At 39.7% G+C, this 23,770-nt stretch overlaps 1 protein-coding gene across 9 annotated transcripts in view; it reads left to right on the top strand.

Moving 5' to 3' along the window:
- The window catches only part of LOC130905204 (nck-associated protein 5-like), a 136,216-nt gene that overhangs the window by 100,583 nt on the left and 11,863 nt on the right, over window positions 1-23,770 (top strand). For all 9 annotated transcript variants that reach the window (XM_057818365.1, XM_057818349.1, XM_057818356.1 and 6 more), the window contains 9 exons: window positions 3,109-3,282; window positions 7,320-7,388; window positions 11,208-11,246; window positions 11,328-11,447; window positions 16,449-16,553; window positions 18,003-18,191; window positions 18,280-21,815; window positions 22,207-22,312; window positions 22,854-22,941. In XM_057818365.1, the coding sequence (XP_057674348.1) occupies window positions 3,109-3,282; window positions 7,320-7,388; window positions 11,208-11,246; window positions 11,328-11,447; window positions 16,449-16,553; window positions 18,003-18,191; window positions 18,280-21,815; window positions 22,207-22,312; window positions 22,854-22,941 (4,426 nt within the window). The remainder of the gene's footprint in view (window positions 1-3,108; window positions 3,283-7,319; window positions 7,389-11,207; window positions 11,247-11,327; window positions 11,448-16,448; window positions 16,554-18,002; window positions 18,192-18,279; window positions 21,816-22,206; window positions 22,313-22,853; window positions 22,942-23,770) is intronic.

Genomic DNA, 23,770 nt, shown 5'->3' with positions numbered 1-23,770 from the left:
CTCCGCACTCTCTGTGCGGGGTGGGCGGCTGGCGCGATTTTATAACCCGTCACTACGTCATTTTTGGTTGGCATCGGCACCCAAATAAACCACACATTTCCAAAGATGGACAATGGACTCTCTTCCTCAGCTCTACAATCCAGTAGCAGTAGATTTTTTTATGTTTTCAGTTTAATTTTGCAATTTCCAGTTTTCCATGTTGATAATTGCGATGTTTGTTAGCAGCTTTTCATCTTACTGCGAAGAAAGGCAAGGCAAGGCAAGGCAAGGCAAATTTATTTATATAGCACAATTCAACACAAGGCAATTCAAAGTGCTTTAAATCACATGAAGATCATAAAAATCACATTTAAATCAATACAACGTAAAAACCAAGACAAAAGATCGCATTTAATCACAAATAGAATATAAATAAATAAATCAAAATAAAACAAAAATATAACAAAAACTACTACTACTAATAATAATTGAAATCAGCAATGGAGATAAGCATAAGAGGAATAGAAAGCAGGTAGATTGAAATATATAGCCAGTTATGGATATGCAGTGCTAAACAAAAGCGTTTTTAGCCCAGATTTAAAGGAGCTAACAGTTTGAGCATACTCCAGACGTTCAGTTAACTTGTTCCAGAGGTGAGGAGCATAATAACTAAATGCTGCCTCACCCTGCTTGGTTCTTGTTCTTGGAATATGCAGAAGACCCGTTCCAGACGACCTTAGGGGTCTAGATGTCTCATAGGAATCTAACAAGTCAAGCATGTATTTTGGTCCAAGGCCATTAAGTGTTTTGTAGACGAGCAGTAGTATTTTATGGTCTATCCTTTGACTCACTGGAAGCCAGTGTAGCGATTTCAAAACTGGTGTAATGTGGTCCAGCTTCCTTGTATTTGTGAGGACTCTGGCTGCAGCACTCTGTACTAGCTGCAGCTTCCTGACTGATTTTTTTATCAAGACCCGTAAATATACCATTGCAATAGTCCAATCTGCTGAAAATGAATGCATGCATAAGTTTTTCCATGTCTTGTTGAGTCAGAAGCCCCTTAATTCTGGTTATATTTTTTAGGTGGTAATAAGCGGATTTATTGACGGACTTTAGATGGCTATCAAATTTTAGGTCTGAGTCAATAATTACGCCAAGGTTTCTGACTTGATTTGTAGCTGTAAGTGACATTGTGCTAAGTTGCCTGCTTATCTTTGACCTTTCCTTTTTTGGCCCAAAAATGATCACCTCTGTCTTCTCCACATTGAACTGGAGTAAATTCTGGCACATCCATTCATTGATTTGATGAATGCATTTACTCAGGGAGACTAAGGGACTATAATCATGTGGGGACACAGAAATGTACAGTTGTGTGTCATCTGCATAGGCATGATAGGAGATGTCATACTGTTCCATTATCTGAGCTAACGGAAGCATATAGATGTTAAATAAGAGTGGTCCAAGAATTGACCCTTGAGGGACTCCACATGTGAGTTTGGTTCGTTCTGACTGATAGTTTCCGATTGACACAAAGAAATCCCTATCATGTAAATAGGATGTGAACCACTGAAGAACAGTGTCAGTAAGCCCTACCCACTGTTCCAATCTGCTGAGTAGTATGTTGTGATCAACCGTGTCGAATGCGGCACTGAGATCCAATAGTAACAGAACAGATGATTTGCCTGCATCGGTATTCCGACGAATATCATTTAGGACTTTGATAAGCACGGTCTCGGTGCTGTGTTGTGGCCGAAATCCAGACTGAAATGAAATGAAAGAGGAAATGACGATCGGCCCACCATGATAATTACATCATCAGCCATCGCCATAAGCGGATTTCATTTTAGACACAAATGTCCTAAACATAATATGGCCCGAACAAAAAAGGATTGCTAAAAAAAAAAAAAAAAAAAAAAAAAAAAATCAAAGAAAAATAATAATATATATATATATTTTTTATTGAAGCAACATTTTTTCTGGTTGAATAAAAAGGACACAAATCTACCTCCATATGGCTCTACCCAGGGGATACAATTTTTGACTGGTGTAACTACATTGGTACAACACCGGCGGGCGTACCATATTCAATGGATGACGATCTTGGCGAAAGGTATTGCCTAAGCAGCCTGATTTAGAATTCCCCTCAAGAATGATGGGAAAAACACATTCATCATCAACTTATTTGTTATAGATATTCTTGTAAGTTAATTTTATTGCTGGCACTGCGTTTCGGGGTCATCAGCATGTTGTGCCCCCCCTGACCCAAAAGTCAAACGCCGCCTATGGCCATTGCGCTGTGACCCAGGAATTTAATGCCTCCTTTCACATATACCGCATCCGGAAAATTCCCAGACATTATACCAAGAGGCGACTCGATAAATGTCCGCGTCACCTCCAGGAAATTGCTTTCACATATAAAGGGCTACCTGTTTAAATCCCGTGATTTTGATGGTGTTTAGGTATGTGTGAAAGGGGCTTAAGAGTTTTTATGTGACTTTAAAAACTTACAAAATTTATTAAATTGTGAGAAACTGCATTGGCGGTGCAAATTCACAAACAGACACAGATGCGCTTGGAAAACTGCTACAGATCCAATGACAAAGTTTAACTAAAGAATTCTGGTGTGACTCTAGTTTTTTGGACAAGGCAGATTGCCCATCTAGCTTTATTCATTCCTGCGCTAGCCAGAAAGTGCCTAATTAGGGGCTTATTAGTACCAGTAGTTAATTATGGAATGCCATGAAGAACCCCATCTACTCCAAAGATAACTGGCAGAAAGACGTAGGGAGGCCAAATGGGAGCGCCATGAAGGTCGCTGCCTACAATTTGGAAAACAAGAGAAACATGATTAGGGATTATAGGATGTTTAGTTGAAGCTGCCTCCCCGTCGGCCCATCTGCCCATTTGATCCGCTCCCCTCTTCTCTAAGCTTTCATCTTGTATTTCACTTTCTCCTTCTTCTGTGATTTCTCCCTTTCACAGCTTCCTACTCGCCTTCCAAAAGCTAGTCATCTTTCCTTTTTTTGTTCTCAGCCCATCTGCTGTGGCTTCTTCTTGCCAAATCCCCCCTTCTCCCCATTTCTTCCCCACTCTACCTCTTCTAACCTGCCCTCTTTGTGTTTGCCTCAGGAGAAACTCTCAGAGGAAGTGCAGAAGCAGCATGATTGCCCAGAGGAGAACAGCCCCCTGCTGGCGACTCAGACGGAGCCCGCGTCTGCTACGCAGCCGCTCAACGATGCCAGCCAAACTGACAATAACGATGACAGAACCAAGCTTCTGTTGGAACGCTTAAAGACCCTCGAGGTATTTTCTCTCACCGCATTTTTTTCATCTTCCACCACCTTGCTTCTTTCACACTTAATTGTAAAAAAAAAAAAAAAACTCAAGACAGACATCCTAGAATATAACAAAACGTACATGATGCATCAGAGATAATTATTCAGTAGAAAATGATTTTCTGTTGCTTCGCAAGTCATCCTTCAAGTTTGATGAACAACATTACATCAACGTTTTATTTGCAATGCCTTTATCACTAGCTAGGTGCCATTTAATCCCGCCATGCTGCATCATGTGATGGATGCACCACTTGCTGAAGCGGCTGGATCAAGGCAGATGCTATTCATCACTCGCCAATCCATTGATTATTGTTGGACCTGCAACTCTTATGTGAAGTGTTTGAAACTCAAAACGGAAAACTAGATGATTACTGTGAGAATGCTAACCGCAGAATAAGCAGCCAAATTCAAAGCATCACCATATTTCCAACCTCTGTGATCTCTGATCTCATTACTCCAAAATGCAATCGTCTCTTTTAATTTGTGTTGCAAACATCCTGCAAGTTTGATAATACTCCCTTAATTCGTTCTTTAGGTATGTGGAACACAAACACATAAACAAACTGAATATATAACCAGTGCTTTCCGCCGTTTTAATAATTATTATCATAACCAAAATGGCATTCAAAACCATGTGATTTGAAAAAGGGAGGAATGACTGACAACAGTTGCAACCGCACAAAATTTTAAAATAGTTCATGATTTCACACTTTATGAAAATGCGCTGTCCAAAATATTCACTCCAGAAATAATTCCTGTAATACGAGAAAACTATATTTGTTCACATATAAGCCACACTGAAATCTAAGTCGCTGGTGCCCCCATTGTATTATGGGAGATTTACTCCAAAAAAACATTCAGCTAATTAGCCAGACTATAAAACGCAGGATTTAAGCAGAGAGAAAAGTAGCGACTTATAGTCCGAAAATGATCAAAAATGAATATTATTAAATGATATATACAGTGCTGGCCAAAAGTATTGGCACCCCTGCAATTCTGTCAGATTGCAATTACAAATGCTTTGGTAGAAATATCTTCATTGACTTTGCTTACCATGAAAAAAACACAAAAGAAAATGGGGGGGGGGAAATCATCATCATTTTACATAGAACTCCAAAAATGGGCCGGACAAAAGTATTGGCACACTTTGAAAAATCATGCGATGCTTCTCTAATTTGTGTAATTAACAGCTCCTGTTACTTACCTGTGAAACATAACAGGTGGTGGCAATAACTAAATCACACATGCAGCCATTTAAAATATTATAGTTTACCCAACTTCTGTCCTGTGTCCTTGTGTGTACCACATTGAGCATGGAGAAAAGTAAGAAGACCAAAGAACTGTCTGAGGACTTGAGAAGCAAAATTGTGAGGAATCATGGGCAATCTCAAGGCTCCAAGTCCATCTCCAACCACTTGATTGTTCCCATATCTACCGTGCGCAGTGTAATCAATAAGTCTAAAGCCCATGGCACTGTGGCTAACCTCCATAGATATGGACGGAAAAGAAAAATTGACGAGAGATTTCAACGAAAGATTGTGCAGATTATGGATAAAGAACCTCGACTAACATCCAAACAAGTTTAAGTTGTCCTGCAATCCGAGGGTACCGCAGTGTCAACCCGTACTATTCGTTGGCGTCTGAATGAAAAGGGACTCTATAGGGAAGACCCCACTTCTGATTCAGAGACATAAAAAAGCCAGGCTGGAGCTTGCTAAATCTTACCTGAGAAAGCCAAAAATGTTTTGGAAGAATTTTCTCTGGTCAGATTAGACAAAAGTAGAGCTTTTTGGGAAAATGCATCAACATAGAGTTTACCGGATAAAAAAACAAGGCCTTCAATGAAAAGAACAAGGTCCCCACAGTCAAACATGGCGGAGGTTCCCTGATGTTTTGGGGTTGCTTTGCTTCCTCTGGCACTGGACTGCTTGACCGTGTGCATGGCATTATGAAGTCTGAAGACTACCAACAAATTTCGCAGCATAATGTAGGGCCCAGTGTGAGAAAGCTGGGTCTCCCTCAGAGGTCATGGGTCTTCCAGCAGGATAATGACCAAAAAATATACTTAAAAAAGCACTAGAAAATGGATTGAGAGAAAGCACTGGAGACTTCTAAAGTGGCCAGCAACGAGTCCAGACCAGAATCCCACAGAACACCTGTTGAGAGAACTGAAAAGCAGTTTGGAGAAGACACCCTTCAAATTTAGAGACCTGGAGCAGTTGACCAAAGAAGAATGGTCTAAAATTCCAGCAGTGCATTGTAAGAATCTCATTGATGGATACCGGAAGTGGTTGTTCACTGTTATTTTGTCTAAAGGTAGTGCTACCAAGTATTAGGCTGAGGGTGCCTAATACTAAATTTTTGTGTTAAACGATAATGATTTTTTAAATTCATTCTCTTTTGTGTTCTTTCATTGCAAGCAAAATAAATAAAAGATGTTACTACCAAAGCATTTGTAATTGCAATCATATTCTGGGAGAAATTGAGAATTATCTGACAGAATTGCAGGGGTGCCAATACTTTTGGCCAGCTCTGTAGGTAGCTGTTTGGCCAGAATAAATTTATTTTTCCTCCTGCCTACTACCTACTCACAAATGAACTCCCAAATTCATTTTTTTTTTCATTAAGAGGATTTGTTTTCAGATAACGTAAAATGTTCAAAAAAGGCCAAAAAAATAGCAAGTGTTTTTTTCTCTCTTTTGAATTTTCCTGACTGGCTTTTCGTCACTGTTCAAAAAATCATTTAGTTTCCTACTTATTAGTCTAGTCACACAGCAATCCTAAATAGCTACATTTACTTTCAGAGTTCTTGTCAATCAGATTTGTATAATCCATATTCATATTTTTTTTGCTGTTATCTAACACAGAACAGGATATATTATTAACATACTTATTAATTTAATATTTTTAGGATATATTATTCAGTATCAATGGGGAAATTCAGGTCTAACAGTAAAAAGGTAGTTCAGTCAAACATTTATAAATACTATAAATATATTCCCACATATTCACAACATTGGGCAATCAAAATGAGTCTCAGTTTATCAATTAACTGTGCATGAAGGATATTATTATACTGTACAGGTGTAATGTGAATGACGATATTGACTGTGATTTCCTGGCGACCAGTCACAGTGCTCATATAGTCTGGCACACCCACAAGCCTTGTGAGGAGAAGCAGAAGGAGTATGGATGAATGCATAGAGACTGCTATGGCAATGTGCAAAACCGTGCTGGTTGTGTACGCTAAACAGCAGATGCACGTACACATGATCTGAGTCAATTTCATAAGGTGCATGTGTGCAATCTGATAGAAGAGCTGTTAAAACAAGTCTTAGTTAACACAGTGACCGTATGATCGATATTCCAAGCAATACATTATTTAAGTTTTATGTTATTAAGAGTGAGTGATTCACTAGAAAGAATGGGTTGCTTCTGTAACCATGGTGATGTCCTGCAGCTATCTACACCAACCAGCTTGCCTTAAATACCTGCTTATAGAAGTGGGGGGGGCTGAAGAATTCCTTAGGAAAATCACTTGCTCCTCATTACATTTGCATCCATCTCTTAAGCTTTAGGGATTTAATTTAGCTTCTTCTTCCAGATTGTTTGGGGCTATAATTACGTCTCTCGTGTTCCTAGGAGGAATGGCAAGTTCCTCCTAAAGGGCAGAGGGTGAGCGGCGCCGGGCTGGCTGACAGCTCCTAATGCGCTGCCGGCCTCTGACAAATTGGAAATCCCCCAGAGATCGATAATGCTGCGACTGGTCCCTCTGCAATTGAAGGAGATATTCTTATTAGATCCGAACCCCAAAGTTCAGAATCATGAATGGCGTCCACTTGACCTTTCCCTCCATGGTACCTTGGGGAGTTTTAATGGCCATGCTGACGCTCTGTTGACCTTTCTAAAGCCAAGCATGATCCGTCTCACTGTCCTTTTTGTTGCATCATATTGACAATGTTGACAATGACAGCACTGATTGAACAGAGCATGTTTTTCTTGCAGGAGAGGAACTCCGTCTTGGCGTTGGAGAACGAAAGCCAGAGAGAGCAGTATGAACGCTGTCTGGACGAGGTGAGTTGCAACCTTCACAGTTTCTACTAAAAGAGTGTCCATATGCTTTCCTCTGAGGCCTCTGTACACAAAATATTAAATATGCAAGGGTCATTTTCATTTAATGTAACACAAAATCAAAAGCTTTATCACAGCTTTCTGTTGTATGAGATATAGCAAATAGTTCAGGATTTCAGGGTGGGCCCAGTTAGAATTGATCCAGAAACTAAGCAAAAACAATTTGGGGTAAACACACAAATCCGCAAAATTCAGAATAAACCCCCTTCAGAAAATCTGAATTGTTTTCCATTCTTAAGAAATCAGCAACAGAACAAAGGTAAATTTTAGGATTTGTCGCACTTTTTTTTTTTTTTACAAAAACTGGGCATAATCAGCTTTTCATCGAGGAAAAAAACATCAACACCTAACACCCCTAACACCTGAAAAGTGATTTGATTCTGAAAGCAGTCAAAACAACAGTTGGGAATGGCTTTTGATGGTAAAACAATTATGCATTTAGCGATATCGACACATCCTGAGTTTTGTAACATGTTTTTTTTTTTTTTTTAAGGAAGTAAATGTTTCTATTTTACAGGTTCTTTAATTCTCTTAACGAACAAGAGATGACAACACACAATTCAGGAACAAAAAGAAGGCATTAATCACCTAAGATATATATGTACATTCATTAAGGAAAGAGTCATTTAAAACGGCTCAACCAGAGACTTTTCCGCCCGAGGACAACGAGGTGCTCCCTAGAGAGAGAGAAAAAAAACCACGACCTTCCACCTCAGTCAGTTTATACTGTATATGCCGTAGCAAACAATGGAAAAACCCAGGCATGTACAACCATGTGTTATCAAGAGATGTGTATTTGTGTGAATAAATGGAAATATATATCTACAATATATATATATATATATATATATATATATATATATATATATATATATATATAGGGTTAGGTTAGGGTTAGGGTTTGCCTAACCCCTAACCCTAACCCTAACCCTTATTTTTTTTTTTTTTTCCCCAGATTTTCCTCTGTAAATCACTGATTGTTTGGAAGAAAAATTTCGGTTAAATATATCATTTGGCAGATGAACATAGTAATATTTGAGAAGTGAAATTAAGTTTATAGGATAAACAGAAGGTGTGTATCAATTACCGTATTGGCCCGAATATATGGCCCTGATTATAAGACGACCCCCTGTTTTTCAAGACTCAAGTTTGAAAAAAGAGTTTTTGAACACCAAATTAATTTTTATACAGAAAATAATTACAGTACCTCCAAAACAAATGATTATAACAATATATTTGAGGAAAACAAGCATGTTTTTTTGCCTCATTCAAATCTTAATATTGAAACATTTAAATATGTAAACTATATATATATATATATATATATATATATATATATATATATATATATATATATATATATACTATTTAAATATGTATGCAATCATATTGGTAAATGAACGGCTTCTGGTTTTTGAAATCTAAATAAACCAATCTATTGTGATAAAACAACAAAATTCTGGTTTTTGAAATCTAAATAAACCAATCTATTGTGATAAAACAACAAAATTGCAATAATTGTATTAACCATCAAAGTACAGTCTAACTAACTGTAGTCTTAAAACAAATCTGAATAAGGAAAAACATTGCAACAAAATAATGCAAACTGGTTCAACTAAAATGAGTAGCTGAGATCTGTCATGACAGAACATCGCTTCAATGATATCTGGCGCCATCTAGCGTCGTGAATGAGGACAATGTCTAGACCGCAAATATAAGACGACACCGTCTTATATTCGGGCCAATACGGTATTTAAACAAAAATGGGCCAGTGCATATACGGTATGTAGGCCCCCCTACATAAAAACATGATCAATATTCATTAGCGCCTCCTTTTGCAGAAACAACAGCCTCTAAACGTTTGCTTCCTATAGCTTCCAATGAGGGTCTGGATTCAGGTGGAAGTCATTTTTGACCATTCTTCTTTACAAAACATCTCTAAGTCAGGTTTGATGGCTGTCGAACACGGACAGCCCGCCTCAATGCATATATGTAATGGTATATATAGGAACTTGACAAGTGGCAGTTAGTAGAGCAAACCATTTTTGCTTCTATTCGGTTTCCACTTTTTATTTTAATAGTGCTACAAGATGTTTTTAAGATAAATTTTAGTATGTATGTGACACAGGCCAAAACTCAAATGGCCCTTGAGTCGTAGTTTAGACACCACTATCCTACGGGGTGCCTTTAACCTGAGATCATTTCACATGCTGTTTGTGCTCAGTAAAGCGTACATAAAGCTATATGTTGGCTTTGATACAGCACAATTATCTTTGCCTCGTGGTTGTTTTTGAGCTGAGTGCTGCTGAGAGAGTCACACAGGGGAATAGCATAAGTTCAGCTGCTTGCTGAATCACTGTGACTGGAGATGCATGGTCCGAGGGAAGAGAGGGAATGCAAGGAGACGGCATCAGCATGTGCTGCAGGGTGGAATTGATGGGAGATGAAAGCCAGTGATTAAAGGAGATTATTGTTTACATGAGTTTGTCGAGTGTGTGGGCAAACACGTTAGCTAATCAAACAAGAAAAGAGCCCAATCAGATGCTGGAGCTCAACTCATTGTTTTTGCTCTCCTCTTTCCTCATTCAATAAGTGAGAATACTCCAGAGCCAATGTGAACTTAATGAGAGATCGATAAGCAGTAACGCGAGCCACTTCTCTATTGACACTGTGGTCAGAGTAAAGATGTGGTCCAGACACAACAGTACTTAAACTACAAACACCTCTGCGCTGGTCTAACAGTACAGTTGTCAGTTTCACTGATTGAGACTTTTACTCAAGTAATAATCCAAATTTATACATGCACCTGATTAAACTTTAGAGACCAAAGTGATGATGTAGCCATGGTAAACATACACATTATGTAACCGTGTAACCATAAATGACGTCATGTGAAAGTTCAGCAAAACATGATGTATTCTGTTATGAGGGGCATTCAAAAAGTAACGCACTCAAGTGCATTGCTCATACAGGATTTTACCAATCTTGTTTATATTTGGCACAAACATGATAGGACACACCTTTTTGCGATTGTTATATGTGTTTTTCTTATTTTCAGGTTTTAAATCTTAAACTAGCTTCCAAAATGGCTGCCCTTCTTGAAGCTCGTAAGAAACAAAGAGCTGTAATCGAATTCCTTGTTGCAGAGGGAGAAACCCCTCTGAGGGTTCACAACTGGCTGGAAAACGTCTACAAGGATGATACCATAGACTATAGTACTGTAAAAAGTCAAGGAGTTAAGTCAAGTTAAGAGTCAACTTGACTTGTCAAGTCTCAGTGACAACTCTGCAACAAGGAATTCGATTACAGCTCTTAGTTTCTGATGAGCTTCAAGAGGGGCAGCCATTTTGGAAGCTAGTTTAAGCTTTAAAAATCTGAAAGTAAGAAAAACATAACAATCGCAAAAAGTTGTGTCCTATCATGTTTGTCCCAAATATAAACAAGATCGGTAAAATCCTATACGAGCAATGCACTTGAGTGCTTACTTTTTGAATGCCCCTCGTACATACCCTTGAGAGCTTTTTAGTTTAAAATCAACAAAGTATAAAGAATTGATGCATAAGTACTTAATTTTCACTGAAGATGCTCAGTCACTCTTACAAATATGTTGCTGTGCCAATGCAGAGTGCAGCTTTCGTTACTATAACTGGGGCGTAGATAGGGTTTAATGTTTAATGTAGGGATTTAATGTAATCAACATTTCACATTTTTCATATGTCCGTAACAACGATTCATCATGCTCTTGTCTATGTCCCTTTCAAGGTCGCCAATCAAGTTGTGCAGGCACTTGTCACCCAGAAGGTTTGTCTCTTATTTCCCTTCATTCATTGAATGTTCACATGCACAGTTTTTCGTCTTAAGATGATTCTGTATTTCCACCAGGACCTGAGAGAGGAATGTCTAAAGCTGCGTACTCGAGTTTTTGATCTGGAGCAACAGAATCGGGCACTGGGCATTCTGTTCCAGCAGCGTATCAAGCCCACCTCGGAGCTGCTCCTCCAGGTAAGCTGCGTGACTTAAACAGCAAGGAACTTGTTGTGAACTCAAGTTATTTTACACTTGATTTGTTCTTAAAACACTGCTTGGGGTCAGCTGATAATGAATAGAAGTTAATGAAAAAAAATAGGCTGCAAAGTGCTGATTGGTTTATCTTCAGATGTCAAATTTCTCTTTAAAGGAATGAAGTAAATGACTTTGCACTGCCTTCTAAAGGGAGGTGGTTTTAGATTGACTGGAAATTGCCTCGGATCATTGCAGGTCCACTTGAACACAAGCTTTTTACTGCAAAGCGCCAGACTGAAGGAAAATAAATGAGTCAGATCCAACCATTTGTTGTTAGTGATGGTATAATATTGCAGGTGTGGAAGGTCACTACTGGGGCCACGGGGCTCCACGCTGTCAATATGAAAACAACGGACTGCTTAGAAAAGGGAAAAAAAGGTGGACAGGACTGTCAGTGCTGGAAAAAATGAGCTAAATAGAACAGAGAGGGCGAACAGGCATAAAGGGAGAGCCAGGGGAGATAAGAAGGGAAGAGCGGCGAGTTGAAAATGAAGCTATCAGTGAGCCCAAGTGCCACAGGGAAAGAGAAGAGACAGTTTAGTGCTACAAAAGTGTAGTGGGTGTGTTGTCAATCTGAAACGTGTCAAAGGTTTCAAGTGGATTGTACTGTAATGATGTTGCCAAAGTCCAGCTTGTTCAGATTCTGCAGTGATTTTCTTCTAATCCAAGGTGTTTGAGCAACAAATCAGTCATAAGATTATAGATTTAATTTCTTATTTCTTTATTAGCGTCAACAAAGGATTGCGTATGACTCAGCAAAAATCACGAGATAATAACCCTGTGTTGGCTATTCAAATCAGTACATCAATTACGAGCTCTGCATTCTGGAGTGCTGAGACCACATTTGTATTTGTTCGTACTGGCGTCCATTCAAAACGCATTTTCCTGCTCCTTGCATATTCACACTTCCTTACAAATTGCAGCCATTGTGCTAAGATGAAATGTGAACAATCAGAGTCCAGCATTCACTCTATGTACTGCTTCAGACTCAATTAAAGAAAAATACAAATGTGTGGAAATGGTGGACTTTTTCTATTAAAGCAGTTAAAGGCAAAATAGTCATGATGGCATGTGCAGTGTTGTCAACAAAGCTATGATCTATCTCTTTACTGCTTAACTGGTGATCACACTCAGATTGAGTGTAGTAGAAAATACATAAAGAAGGACACACACAGTTTTGCAGGTTAGCAAGTTCACACAGTTTAATGTTATGCTAACTCTGATGCAGGTTGGACTTTCATTTGCAAAATTAGTGGTGTGTTCCCCACTTCCACAAATTGAAGTCTTTTTACATTTCTTACAGTGGCTGCTGCTGGCTGAAAAAAAAAAACTAATAATAAAAAATAATTTAAAGGTGGGGTCAGTTACAACAGTTGAAACATGTGGGGAGACAATCTAAATGGCCTATATAACTGAAGTCATTATACTGTATAATGCAAATAAGGTTGCTGAAAAGTTGGTGGGGACAATTTGAGCATCTTGAAAAGTTGGTTGTGTTTTGTCCCTACTGTCCCTATGCAAACCTACGCCCATGGTTTTCTTGCCCACACCTTTGGTCTAGTCCACCCATTTTTTTTTTTATTATTTGATTATAGTTTGATCAAGTTAATGCCAATTTTGACCACTAAACATAGCTTATAGCGTACTGGATTTACCATACCTGTTTCCTGAAATTATTTTTCATCCAGATGTTAAAGGCTAAGCAGACCCATCTGGCGATTCAGCGTTCTTTGCGCTGGTCACGTTTGCAATTTGTTTTGGTACTTTTACCGCTTTTATTCATTTTGAAAGGAGGCTAGATTAGCATGAAAGACGGACACTCGCTCATTTAGTGGCCGCCGAGACGCACCACTGGGCTGCTTCAACCTCAACATGCGCTTTCTGTATGCTTGCAAAAGTGGACACTTTATCCAAAAATTGGTTAAAAGAAGCCATGGAAAGGGGGAGCAAGGAGGGGGGAACTCAACAGAAATGTGTGTTAGCCCACAAAAGGGCAGCGCATGGTGGCCGAGAAAGGGACAAACCGAGCATGTGCCTGGGCAGCAGGCTAAAGTCGTCGTCCAAACACAATATGAGGTGTGGGAAAACCGTTTCTCGAGGGCCTCAGCGGCTCCTGGTCTTTGGTCAGGTACTTGCATAATAAGACACTTGTGACGACACTAAGTAACCATTTTCAAAACTAAACGTTTGCAGAACAAATTATCCTCCCAACCCAGTTGCAATCAAATAAAAAAACTATACAGATAATACACTTCAACCCGGGTACACACCCATTTGTTATGCATGAAATAGTTTAAAATGTTGGAAAATAGCTTTAGTGCCTCTTTAAAAGTAAACGTTCTGGTGGAACCATACTTTTGTAATTTGGTAAAAAAATGGGAATAGCTTTCTTTTTTTAACTGCAGTTTCAGTGCATAGCGACTTAATCGTGTGCTATTTTCAGTCCAGGTCTGAAGCTTTTTCTTATCAGTAATTAAAATGTTCTCTGGTTCCCCATGGGCATCTTGAGCTTCCCTGATAAAAAGCCATCATGAATTCGATGGCGCCATCACCAGCAGCGTACCTTCACGGCCTCCGGTTAAGGCTGACTATTGGTGCCGCATTACCCAAACATCTAAACAGGGCTCTGGAAAAAGGTATAAAACAATGATGGCTGAGCTCAGTTTGAAATAATAGAGTTTGGGTGTGCAGCCACCCCTAACCGGTCTGTACTGCTTATCAAATATGGCAGGCAATTGGCAATTAAGTGTCCCATTACTTGGGACAAATGCTGCACTACTTCAGGGCCTCAAGGACAGAGCATGACCTCAATGCTGCCATTTCGCTTGCAGCATTCCCTGCTTGCTAATGTTGCAAACAATGGCTGAATAGAACCATTTAGTAAGAGTGTACAGATTATAGTTATATAACTGTTTCTTGCTTTGTTGTTATCATAATCAAATGCTGATTAGGACCACATAAGTGCATTCACACTATTGTCTTGAATTTTTCTTGTTTATCTGGTGATGTAGCGCGATGAATAAAGCTTGTTATTCAGATTTGGTCGTGCAGATGAGACTAAATATTTGACTGAAATGAGCGAGCGTGAATCAGTCGTCAACTGCTTAATACTTAAAATATAAGTACCGTATTTTTCGGACTACAAGTTGCACCTGAGTATAGGTCGCACCAGCCATAAAATGCCTGACGAAGAGAAAAAAAACATATATAAGTCGCACCGGAGTATAAGTCTAATTTTTGGGGGATAAAATCCAACACATAGAACAGATATGTCATCTTGAAAGGCAATTTAATATAAAAATACAATAGAGAACAACATGTTGAATAAATGTACAGTGTGCAGTGCATGAACAACGAAATGCGTATATACTGTCCTCACCGGGACGCTACGGCTCGGTCCTGGCTATACAGCGAGCTAAACTCCCAAATGACGATGCTTGACGTCCGTGTAATTTGGGGAATCAATTTCGTCCTCGATAGCAAACAGGTTCGCATCAACGTAAATAAATGATAATTAGGTGCTGTTACAGCAATGACAAAAACGGTTAGCATGCGTTCGCTAGCATTAGCACATCGTTCAAACAACCACACAACTGGCTTTAAGTGTCCGATCGCGGGTGGAAAACACACAACAACAACAGAAAAGATGATACACACAGGCATTACCTTTGTAGAGATACTTTACAAGCATGAACAATGAACGTAGGTTCGCAGCCGTGTTTCTCTCTCGCTAACTCGCCCACTCACTCAAGCTGCGTAGCTGTCTGTCTTCTTCTGGCGTGTGAGCGGTCTTCTTCATGTAAACAAGTGCCAGGGCGCCTTCACGTGGGCGTGAAAGCGCCACAAACTAAAAGCACGCATTTCAATATAAAAAAGTCAATAATACAATTGAACACACATTGCCAAAGGCAAAACACGAACGTGGCCATAGCTATTAAGTAATTCAGATAACTATAGCATAAAGAACATGCTAACAAGTTTACCAAACCATCAGTGTCACTCCAAAACACCAAAATAACATGTGAAATGATATCATACAACATTTATTCTGACCTTGAACCCTTCAAAGGAAAAATCCATGCAGCAGTTTCATCCACTCAACTTTTTGGCTGCCTACAACCCCTCTGCTTCCTTGACCTAGTGACACTATCGACTGAATACTTGATGAGGATGCTGAGGATGGGAAATTCTACACCGTACGATAAGATCCAAACCCTGTGACACATCAGCCACTCCCATCTTACGTCCCTGGAAGTCTTCATCAATTTGACATTGAAGTTGGACCATTTAAAAAAACACGAATGAAAATATTTGAGCTGTCTAGATTAAATCGCACACATTCATTTCGGAAACCATTCAGGTCTGCTCATGAGAAACTACTGGTATGCCATCTTGAGCTTCTTGTCTATTCTCGAAATAGCAAAAACACATGTACAAATACTTTTTCATTTTTTATTTATTTATTCTTTTTTTTTAAGAATTGTATGTCATTACACCCTTCTTTCTCAAGAAATACAAACATGTACTGTACTGGGCTCCCAGGAAGGAAATTCATCTAATTGATGTTAATTTGATCGCAGGAAGTCAGACTAATTAAACTGTAAGATTAATACATGGAGATGTATTTGGTTTTGTCTCCTTCCCACTCAAGCAAATGAAATGGGGGAAATATTAAAAGGGGTCCCTTATTCCCTGATGCAATTATTTCTTGTTCACTTATTTTTTATTCCAATTGATGATGTAAATGTCTTGAGTTGGAATCTAGCCTGTTCATGGAACCATTATACAGGATTTGATGGGCCTTTTCAAGAACTAATGTCAATGTATGACTTTAACCTCATTTAATTTAAGCATGCATTTTGTGCCATGTTCTGTGCAAATTGAGTGCATATTAATTCTTGCAATCCTCAAAGTCAAGTGTTTGCAACTTTTGCATTCCAGAAACTCCAGTCACGGATCATGGATCTGTCTGCGGCTGATTTGCTCCAGGAGCCCGAGAAAAGCAAGGCTTTCTTACTATCCAGAAACACAGATTCTCCTTCAAATGTAAGCTTAATGGAATGCAGTTCCTCTTATTGCTATTGGTGCCATCAATGTGCCCTCAAGCTACTGAAGAAATCATTACATGATATTAAAATACAGCCCTTAGTATCTAAGGGCCTGACCCTTACCCACTCTTAGCAGAAATAGCTGGTAGTATCGCTTAACACTAAGAAGAATACATCCTTGTCATGTTACCAGAAAGCCATCGATTGAGATAGTTGTCACTAAAAATGACTTTAAGGGACGATGTGCTGCATTTTTCTCCTCATATATTATGAATTAAGGCAAGAAAGGGAGTTGTTTTTTAAATAACGCCAAAAGGCTAATTCAACAAAACTAAATGAGTGGATTTCCTTTCCTTAGTCTCATAAAATTTACATATATTTATAAAGTCAGCCTATTTGCTTAAAGTTTGGAGCAACCACAACCTTGATGTCAGCAGTAGGGTTGTTCCGATCATGTTTTTTTGCTCCCGATCCGATCTCGATTGTTTTAGTTTGAGTATCTGCCGATCCCGATATTTCCGATCCGATTGCTTTTTTTTTGCTCCCGATTCAATTCCAATCATTCCCGATAATTTTTCCCGATCATATACATTTTGGCAATGCATTAGGAAAAAAATGAATAAAACTTGGACGAATATATACATTCAACATACAGTACATAAGTACTGTATTTGTTTATTATGACAATAAATCCCCAAGATGGCATTTACATTATTAACATTCTTTCTGTGAGAGGGATCCAGGGATAGAAAGACTTGTGACTTTGTGTATTGTAACTAAATATTGCCATCTAGTGTATTTGTTGAGCTTTCAGTAAATGATACTGCAGCATGCCCCAATGCATGATGGGGATTGGAACCATGCTGGGAAGTAAAACCATGACTGTGCGTCGTGCTACCAATGGATATATCTTCTCTGCTTTGGGAAATAAGTTAAGGGTTAAGCCAAAGATCTATTGCCACCTTGCTTCCCCACATTGCTTCCCATGATATTTCTAATCATAAGAAGAGAAATTGCAAGGTTTTAGCCAATTGAAGTACGGCTTCAGAGGCTGCCGAAATAACACTTCTCGTTTTGCGCTGCCTTTCATCTCTCTATACAGGTAATACGGCGCCATAACAGAATGAGCGCGACCATAAGTGAGAAGGTCGTGCAGCGTATATAGTAAAAGCGTTAAAAATTTTAACGTGACATATTATTTAATAATTAATTGCCGCCGTTATCGGGATATTTTTGATAACCCTACATTAAGCCTAAACTAAAGACTCTGGATGAGTGTAACATATTATGTCTGTAACGTTAAATACAATTAGAAAATGATTTAATTAAAATATATTTATTAAAAAAAGGCATGGCCGATATTTTTTTGTCGATTCCGATACTTTGAAAATGATGTGATCGGGTGTAGTTTTTAAAATCTCATAATCTCAATTTGAATATCTCACAGGATATGCAGTTGAATGGAAAGTCAGGTTTGCCCATCACCAAATGTCTAAGCCAGCTGAGTCTGACGGCGCCGATGCCAGTTTACCCACGCAGCAGCTGTAGCAGCAGTGAACTGTCCTTGTCAAGTGCATGCAGCGAACTTTCTAGTGGCTCCTACACCTGGAACGATAACCGCTCCGCCGGGAAAGTGGTAAAATCTTTTAAATCATTTCTCAAGAGGTTCTGAGCAAGATTCACATTTTCCATGTGTATTTAACCCTCTCTTCTTTTGTCCACAGCACTCATCTCTCACCTGGGAAAAGAGGCTAAATTTGGGTTCTTCTGCCCCAAGTAACATCAGTGTCCCACTGGAAGAACAGACGTCCACTAGGCGCAAGGAGACCAAAATTCTAGCGGGACTAAGAAAATTACAGAGGAGAAAGCACAGGTCCTCTTCTTCTTCCAGGATCTCCAAGTCAGGCTACAAAGATTGCATGAACTCCAACGAGGGCATCTACTCACTTGGCATCAAAAGTAACAGTAAAGGTGTATCTAAGCCTACCCATGTTGGAAGAGCATCAGCTTTTATAGGAAAAAAGTTTTTGTATGATTCTGATGATGCAGATGATGAGCTTGTGCAATCTGGCCATGTAGCTGAGATCCCGACAAAGGACAGCTGGTTCCACAGCAGGAATGCCTCCAACAGCATCTCTGACACTCTGTGTAGTTGGGACAGAATACAAGACAGTTCTACTGTAGGGGACAATAGCTCTGGCCTTGTGCCAACGAAACCTCCTGCTGAATTTGACTCGAAGGAGCGTCCAGAGAAACTCACTAGTTTCCTCAGCAGTTCCCTTACAGAAGATGGACGGCCATCAGCTTTCACTCGAGTGCTGCATGTTAGCACACCAGACCCCGAAGGCTCCAACTGCCTTTCAGATATGGACGATCTAGAAGAACTCAACTGTGATTCTAGGGATTTGCAGGTGCCCTTAAACCATCTAACAGAGCAAGCAGAGAGGATGTCTCGGGATACTTCCAAGCCACTTATGGCACGATACTTGCATAGGGACCAAGTACGAACCCAGTCTGCAGATGGGCGACCCGAACATGTCAAGGCACTTAAAGGGGCAAATGATTATCTATCTGAGGACAGCATCTCCACAGTATTTGATGCACAAGGCGAGCCAATTGAATTAAGTCCCCAGAAGCGTACCAATGATTCTGGTTCCATAATTGATACTCCAGTTAGCAAAGCAGTGGATAAATACAATGAATTAGCCCATCAGGAAAGTCCAACTAGGCAGAAGCCCACAAATACGGGAAACTTGACAGTGTTTGATTCTCCAGAGAAGCCATCTGAATATCAGCTCAGGACTAACAAAACAAACCATAGTAGGGGGGGAAATGCAGATCGGTTATCAATGCCATTCACGCCACAGAGGAAGTTAATCAACAGTCTAGGCAGCCGAGCTGATAAAGGACATTCTATCCCGCCCCTAAATGACTCTGCCAGTCTCATGTCTGGTGGCTCAAAATTACGAGGTTGTAGTAAACCTTCTGCACCGTCAATCAGACAGTCAAAGGGCACTACCACTGAGCCGAACAAGGGAAACTCAGGAACTTCTGGTCAGGTGAAAACACCGCCACCTCCAATCACTAAAGTATCCAGGTTCATCAAGAGCTCCCACAGCTCTAAAGTGGTGAACTCCAAGCAACCAAATAGGTCTGAATGGAGTAAGGGGTCTTCTCCTAGTTCCCCTCGACTCTCAAGGAGACAGTTACAGTATGCTGACAATTGTGAACAGCCAACAAGAGACAAACACTGTGAAAGTGTGAAAAACAAACTCAGGTCCCCTTCGCCACCCCCTCCCCCTGGTCGCACCACCTCCTTACTGATCAAACCAAATTACGAAGGATCACCTCAAGCACATAAAAATGGGGTGCCTCAGCCATCCATGACAACCACTGTGAGAGGCCCTCCCCCAAGCTACTACACCTCTCTTCAACCATATATGCAAGCTACATTACCCATTAAAGATAAAGACTTAGATATGGATGCCGGCTATGGTACTGCACTTGCACCTCAGAAACTGGTTGAGAAAACCAGTCAGCACCTTCAAAAGTCCTCTGGCATGACACCTTTACAGGAACATTCCATTACAGGAACTCCCAAGCGGATCACCACAAAAGACTACCTCCCTCACACTAACTCAGGCTTTGACCTAGATTCTGAAAATGCACCTAAAAGCTTAAAGAATGTCCCTCCTCCCTACAGTGCCGTTAGAGGGTCTTCTCATCACAGCTCATTTGCAAGTAAGAGAAGGTCCACCCATGAATATGACCATCAGTCTGTGCAGAAGCCTTCAATTAGTTTACCTGTTTCAATTCAAGAAGCCACTCTGGTGAAAACAGAGCTACAAAATGTAAAAACTGTTAGTACTGCAAACTCAGTTGTAACGTCTCCAAACTCTTCAGAAAAGAGCCAAAAGAACCGCATCTCAATGGGGTTCAAAGGATTTTTAAAATCTCCCCCCAGCCATAAAAATACTCCCTCTTTGCCAGACAAGCAAGAGAAAGATCATATCAACTTAGTTTCCAAGGAGACTGTGACCTCTCATGCCTCTAACCATTGTGACAGTTTGCAGCCCGTGTACAGTATTGATTCTCAAACCAAGATGTCTGTTAAAGAGGTAAAAAGTGAGGTTCACTGTAGGTTACCGGAGGAGGAAGTAAATCCCGTTCTGACACCAGAGGATGCAAATGAATGCGACAAAGGGAAAAGGAGCAGTCAACTTTTCTCTAGATCCATCTCCATTAACACCAAATCCCATCTAAAGCCAGCCTTGGGAATGAATGGGGCAAAAGCCAGGAGCCAGAGCTTCAGTACTAACTACATTGAGAAGCCCAACATCAATGTTCTGGAGGGGCAAGGAAAAACCAGAACTCATATTATCACAAACTCAACAGAAAGGGGAAACTCTCTTTCCAGACAGAGTTCCTTAGAGGTACCTAGCGTTGGTTTGATGGAGAGTCCAATCTATTCACCAAGAACGAGAGCCAACAATCAAAATGTTGCACCTGAGAGAACCTCTAAATTAATCTCCAAAGGGGATGAATTTCAGGGCACAGTCAAGGCGCAAACAGTCACGTCACCCTCTCACAAGGAGGCGTGCCGTTTGCCCTTCAGTGATAAAAATGGTCTAAATAACATCTGTATGCCTGGAAAAGGCACGTCACACAATCCGCCTTCAGAAACTTGTCCTTGTAGTTCAGAAACCCTGGTGGGAGAAACAGCAGGCACAATAACCACCCTTAACGAGGAAGAATTTAGCTCAGGTGTAAAAACCCAGACAGACTCCCCGAACAAAACCCCAGATATAGAGAGCAAAAAAAGCAGTCCATCAGCCTGCACTATTGAAGAGAAGGTTATGATGGGAATTGAAGAAAATTTGCAAAAATGTCAAGAACAAGAGAAAGTGGCAGCTAGTGAGGCCAAACAAAAAACGGTCCCCTCCCTGGCAAACTGGTTTGGTTTCCGGAAAAGCAAACTTCCAGCTCTGGCTGGAAAGAAAGCAGACTTGCCCAAAGGAAAAGAGGAAAAGAAAGAGATCAAAATTGGATCAATGCTTGGAGGCAAACAGACCAAGTTGGACAAAAAGAAGGACAGAAAGAAAAATGACAGTCTGGAGACGCAGAATCAATCCGAGTTGAACAACAAGCTGAGCTCCATCATGGACCACTGTAACAATCAAATGGGCCAGATTGCCAGTCAGATCCAGTGCACCACGGGGTTCATCAGCAAGGACCAGTTTGTGAAGGAGCTTCTTGGCAGGTGCGTAAATCAACAAGACAATCACGAGTGAATTCCCCTTAATTGATTACTGATTACATCCTGTCACTGCAGCTATCTTGAGTTGTCTCTCAACTGAGTGAAATGACTCCTATAAACAACTTGTTTGTGTTCATTCAAACATAATCTCCTACTGCTAAGAACGCTCTTGAGAAAAAAAAAAAAAACATCACAATCACAGCTGTCTGTTCCAGTTCTGACTTCATGACAGTTATTGCTCAGGCATATTGAAATGCTTCAGTCCATTGATCTGTTTGTTTTTTCATTTCATTTGAGAAGCATTTTTGTTGGCATTTTTCCCCCCACAGAACAGACATAATTTTGAGCATCTTTAAATAGGTCATTATATACGAATCCTATACTATCACTTCAGGACTGCTGGAAAAGGCAATTTCGTTTCTACGACGCAAACAGGGATCTCCACACCCAAGAAACATTCTGAGATGAAGGGCGACATAAAGATCTGCCCGGATGCGACTGTAAGTGGATATTTTGCTTTTTTTTTTTTTGGGGGGGGGGGGGGGGGTGAATCCAAATTAATTGATTGCTGTTCTTTATTCTTAGTTTTATATCTATCACAATTTCAGGTCTCAGGAAACACATAAACCATAACTTTGTCTTGGTTATGGATTAGGTTTTCTTGAGATCTTCAAAAACTAAGAAAAAGGAAATTTAAGATGAGACTAAATGGAGACAGAGAACCCTGCAGAATAATGTTGGAAATGTAATCCTGATGTGGTGTTTTGATAGCACTGGGAGGCCCCTTATCACAAGCACTCAATTTGACAAAGGGCCTTTTGATACCATTCCCAGAGCCTTCCATCCATCTTCCAAACACAAAACGACACAAAACAGTGGCACTTTATGACCTCTGTGACTTGTTTCACCTCACACTTGAATAACCCAAATCTAACTACTACTATTCACTTCGCTAGTCTACTCACTTTATTATGTCGACGAAACTGAAGCATTTATCTAGTGATGGTGTGCTCAAGTCACTTGGCAATTTTTATTTCATAGACTCTCCTAATGAGTCAGAAGCTCAACATGGAGTGTGACAACAAAGAGGGACGTGTGACAGATGCAGCTGGTCAAGACCACATGATGGGTAAGTGTTACTGTTAATGTTTAAAGTAGAGCTGTCAAACGATTAAAATTTTTTAATCGAGTTAATTATAGCTTAAAAATTAATTATTCGTAATTAATAGCAATTCAAACCATCTATAAAATATGCCATATTTTTCCGTAAATTATTGTTGGAATGGAAAGATGAGACACAAGACGGATGTATACATTCAACATACGGTACAGTACATAAGTACTGTATTTGTATAGAAAGACTTGTAGTTCTTGAAAGATAAATGTTAGTACAAGCTATAGAAATTTTATATTAAAACCCCTCTTAATGTTTTCGTTTTCAAAAAATTTGTAAAATTTTCAATCAAAAAATAAACTAGTAGCTCGCCATTGTTGATGTCAATAATTACACAATGCTCATGGTGCTGAAACCCATTAAATCAGATGCACCCAAGCGCCAGCAAAGGGCGACAAAACACCAAAAAACACAACAAGTGGACATTACACTGTGCTGTCATTTTAATCTGTTTGAGCGGGGCATGTGCGTTAAATGCGTCAAATATTTTAACGTGATTAATTTTAAAAATTAATTACCGCCCGTTACCGCAATAATTTTAAAGTAAAAATAAAAATGTTTTCTATTAAAGACAAGAGCGTTAACAATCCTGCCAAATTTAAATACATAGAAAAAAATGCAAATTATAGGATGTTTTTAAACAGCACACATTTTTCAGCCTGTGGCTTATACTGCACACAATAAAGACTTGAATGTACTCTGAGGAGTGTTTCTGACCGACCTTTGGTCAGGTGATATCTCGCATTGTCTTTGTAGCCAATGAAGTAGAGAGCAAACGTGGATG

This window comes from Corythoichthys intestinalis, chromosome 2 (assembly GCF_030265065.1).
Source record: "Corythoichthys intestinalis isolate RoL2023-P3 chromosome 2, ASM3026506v1, whole genome shotgun sequence".
Classification (NCBI taxonomy): domain Eukaryota; kingdom Metazoa; phylum Chordata; class Actinopteri; order Syngnathiformes; family Syngnathidae; genus Corythoichthys; species Corythoichthys intestinalis.
This window is presented reverse-complemented; position numbering and strand designations above follow the sequence as displayed.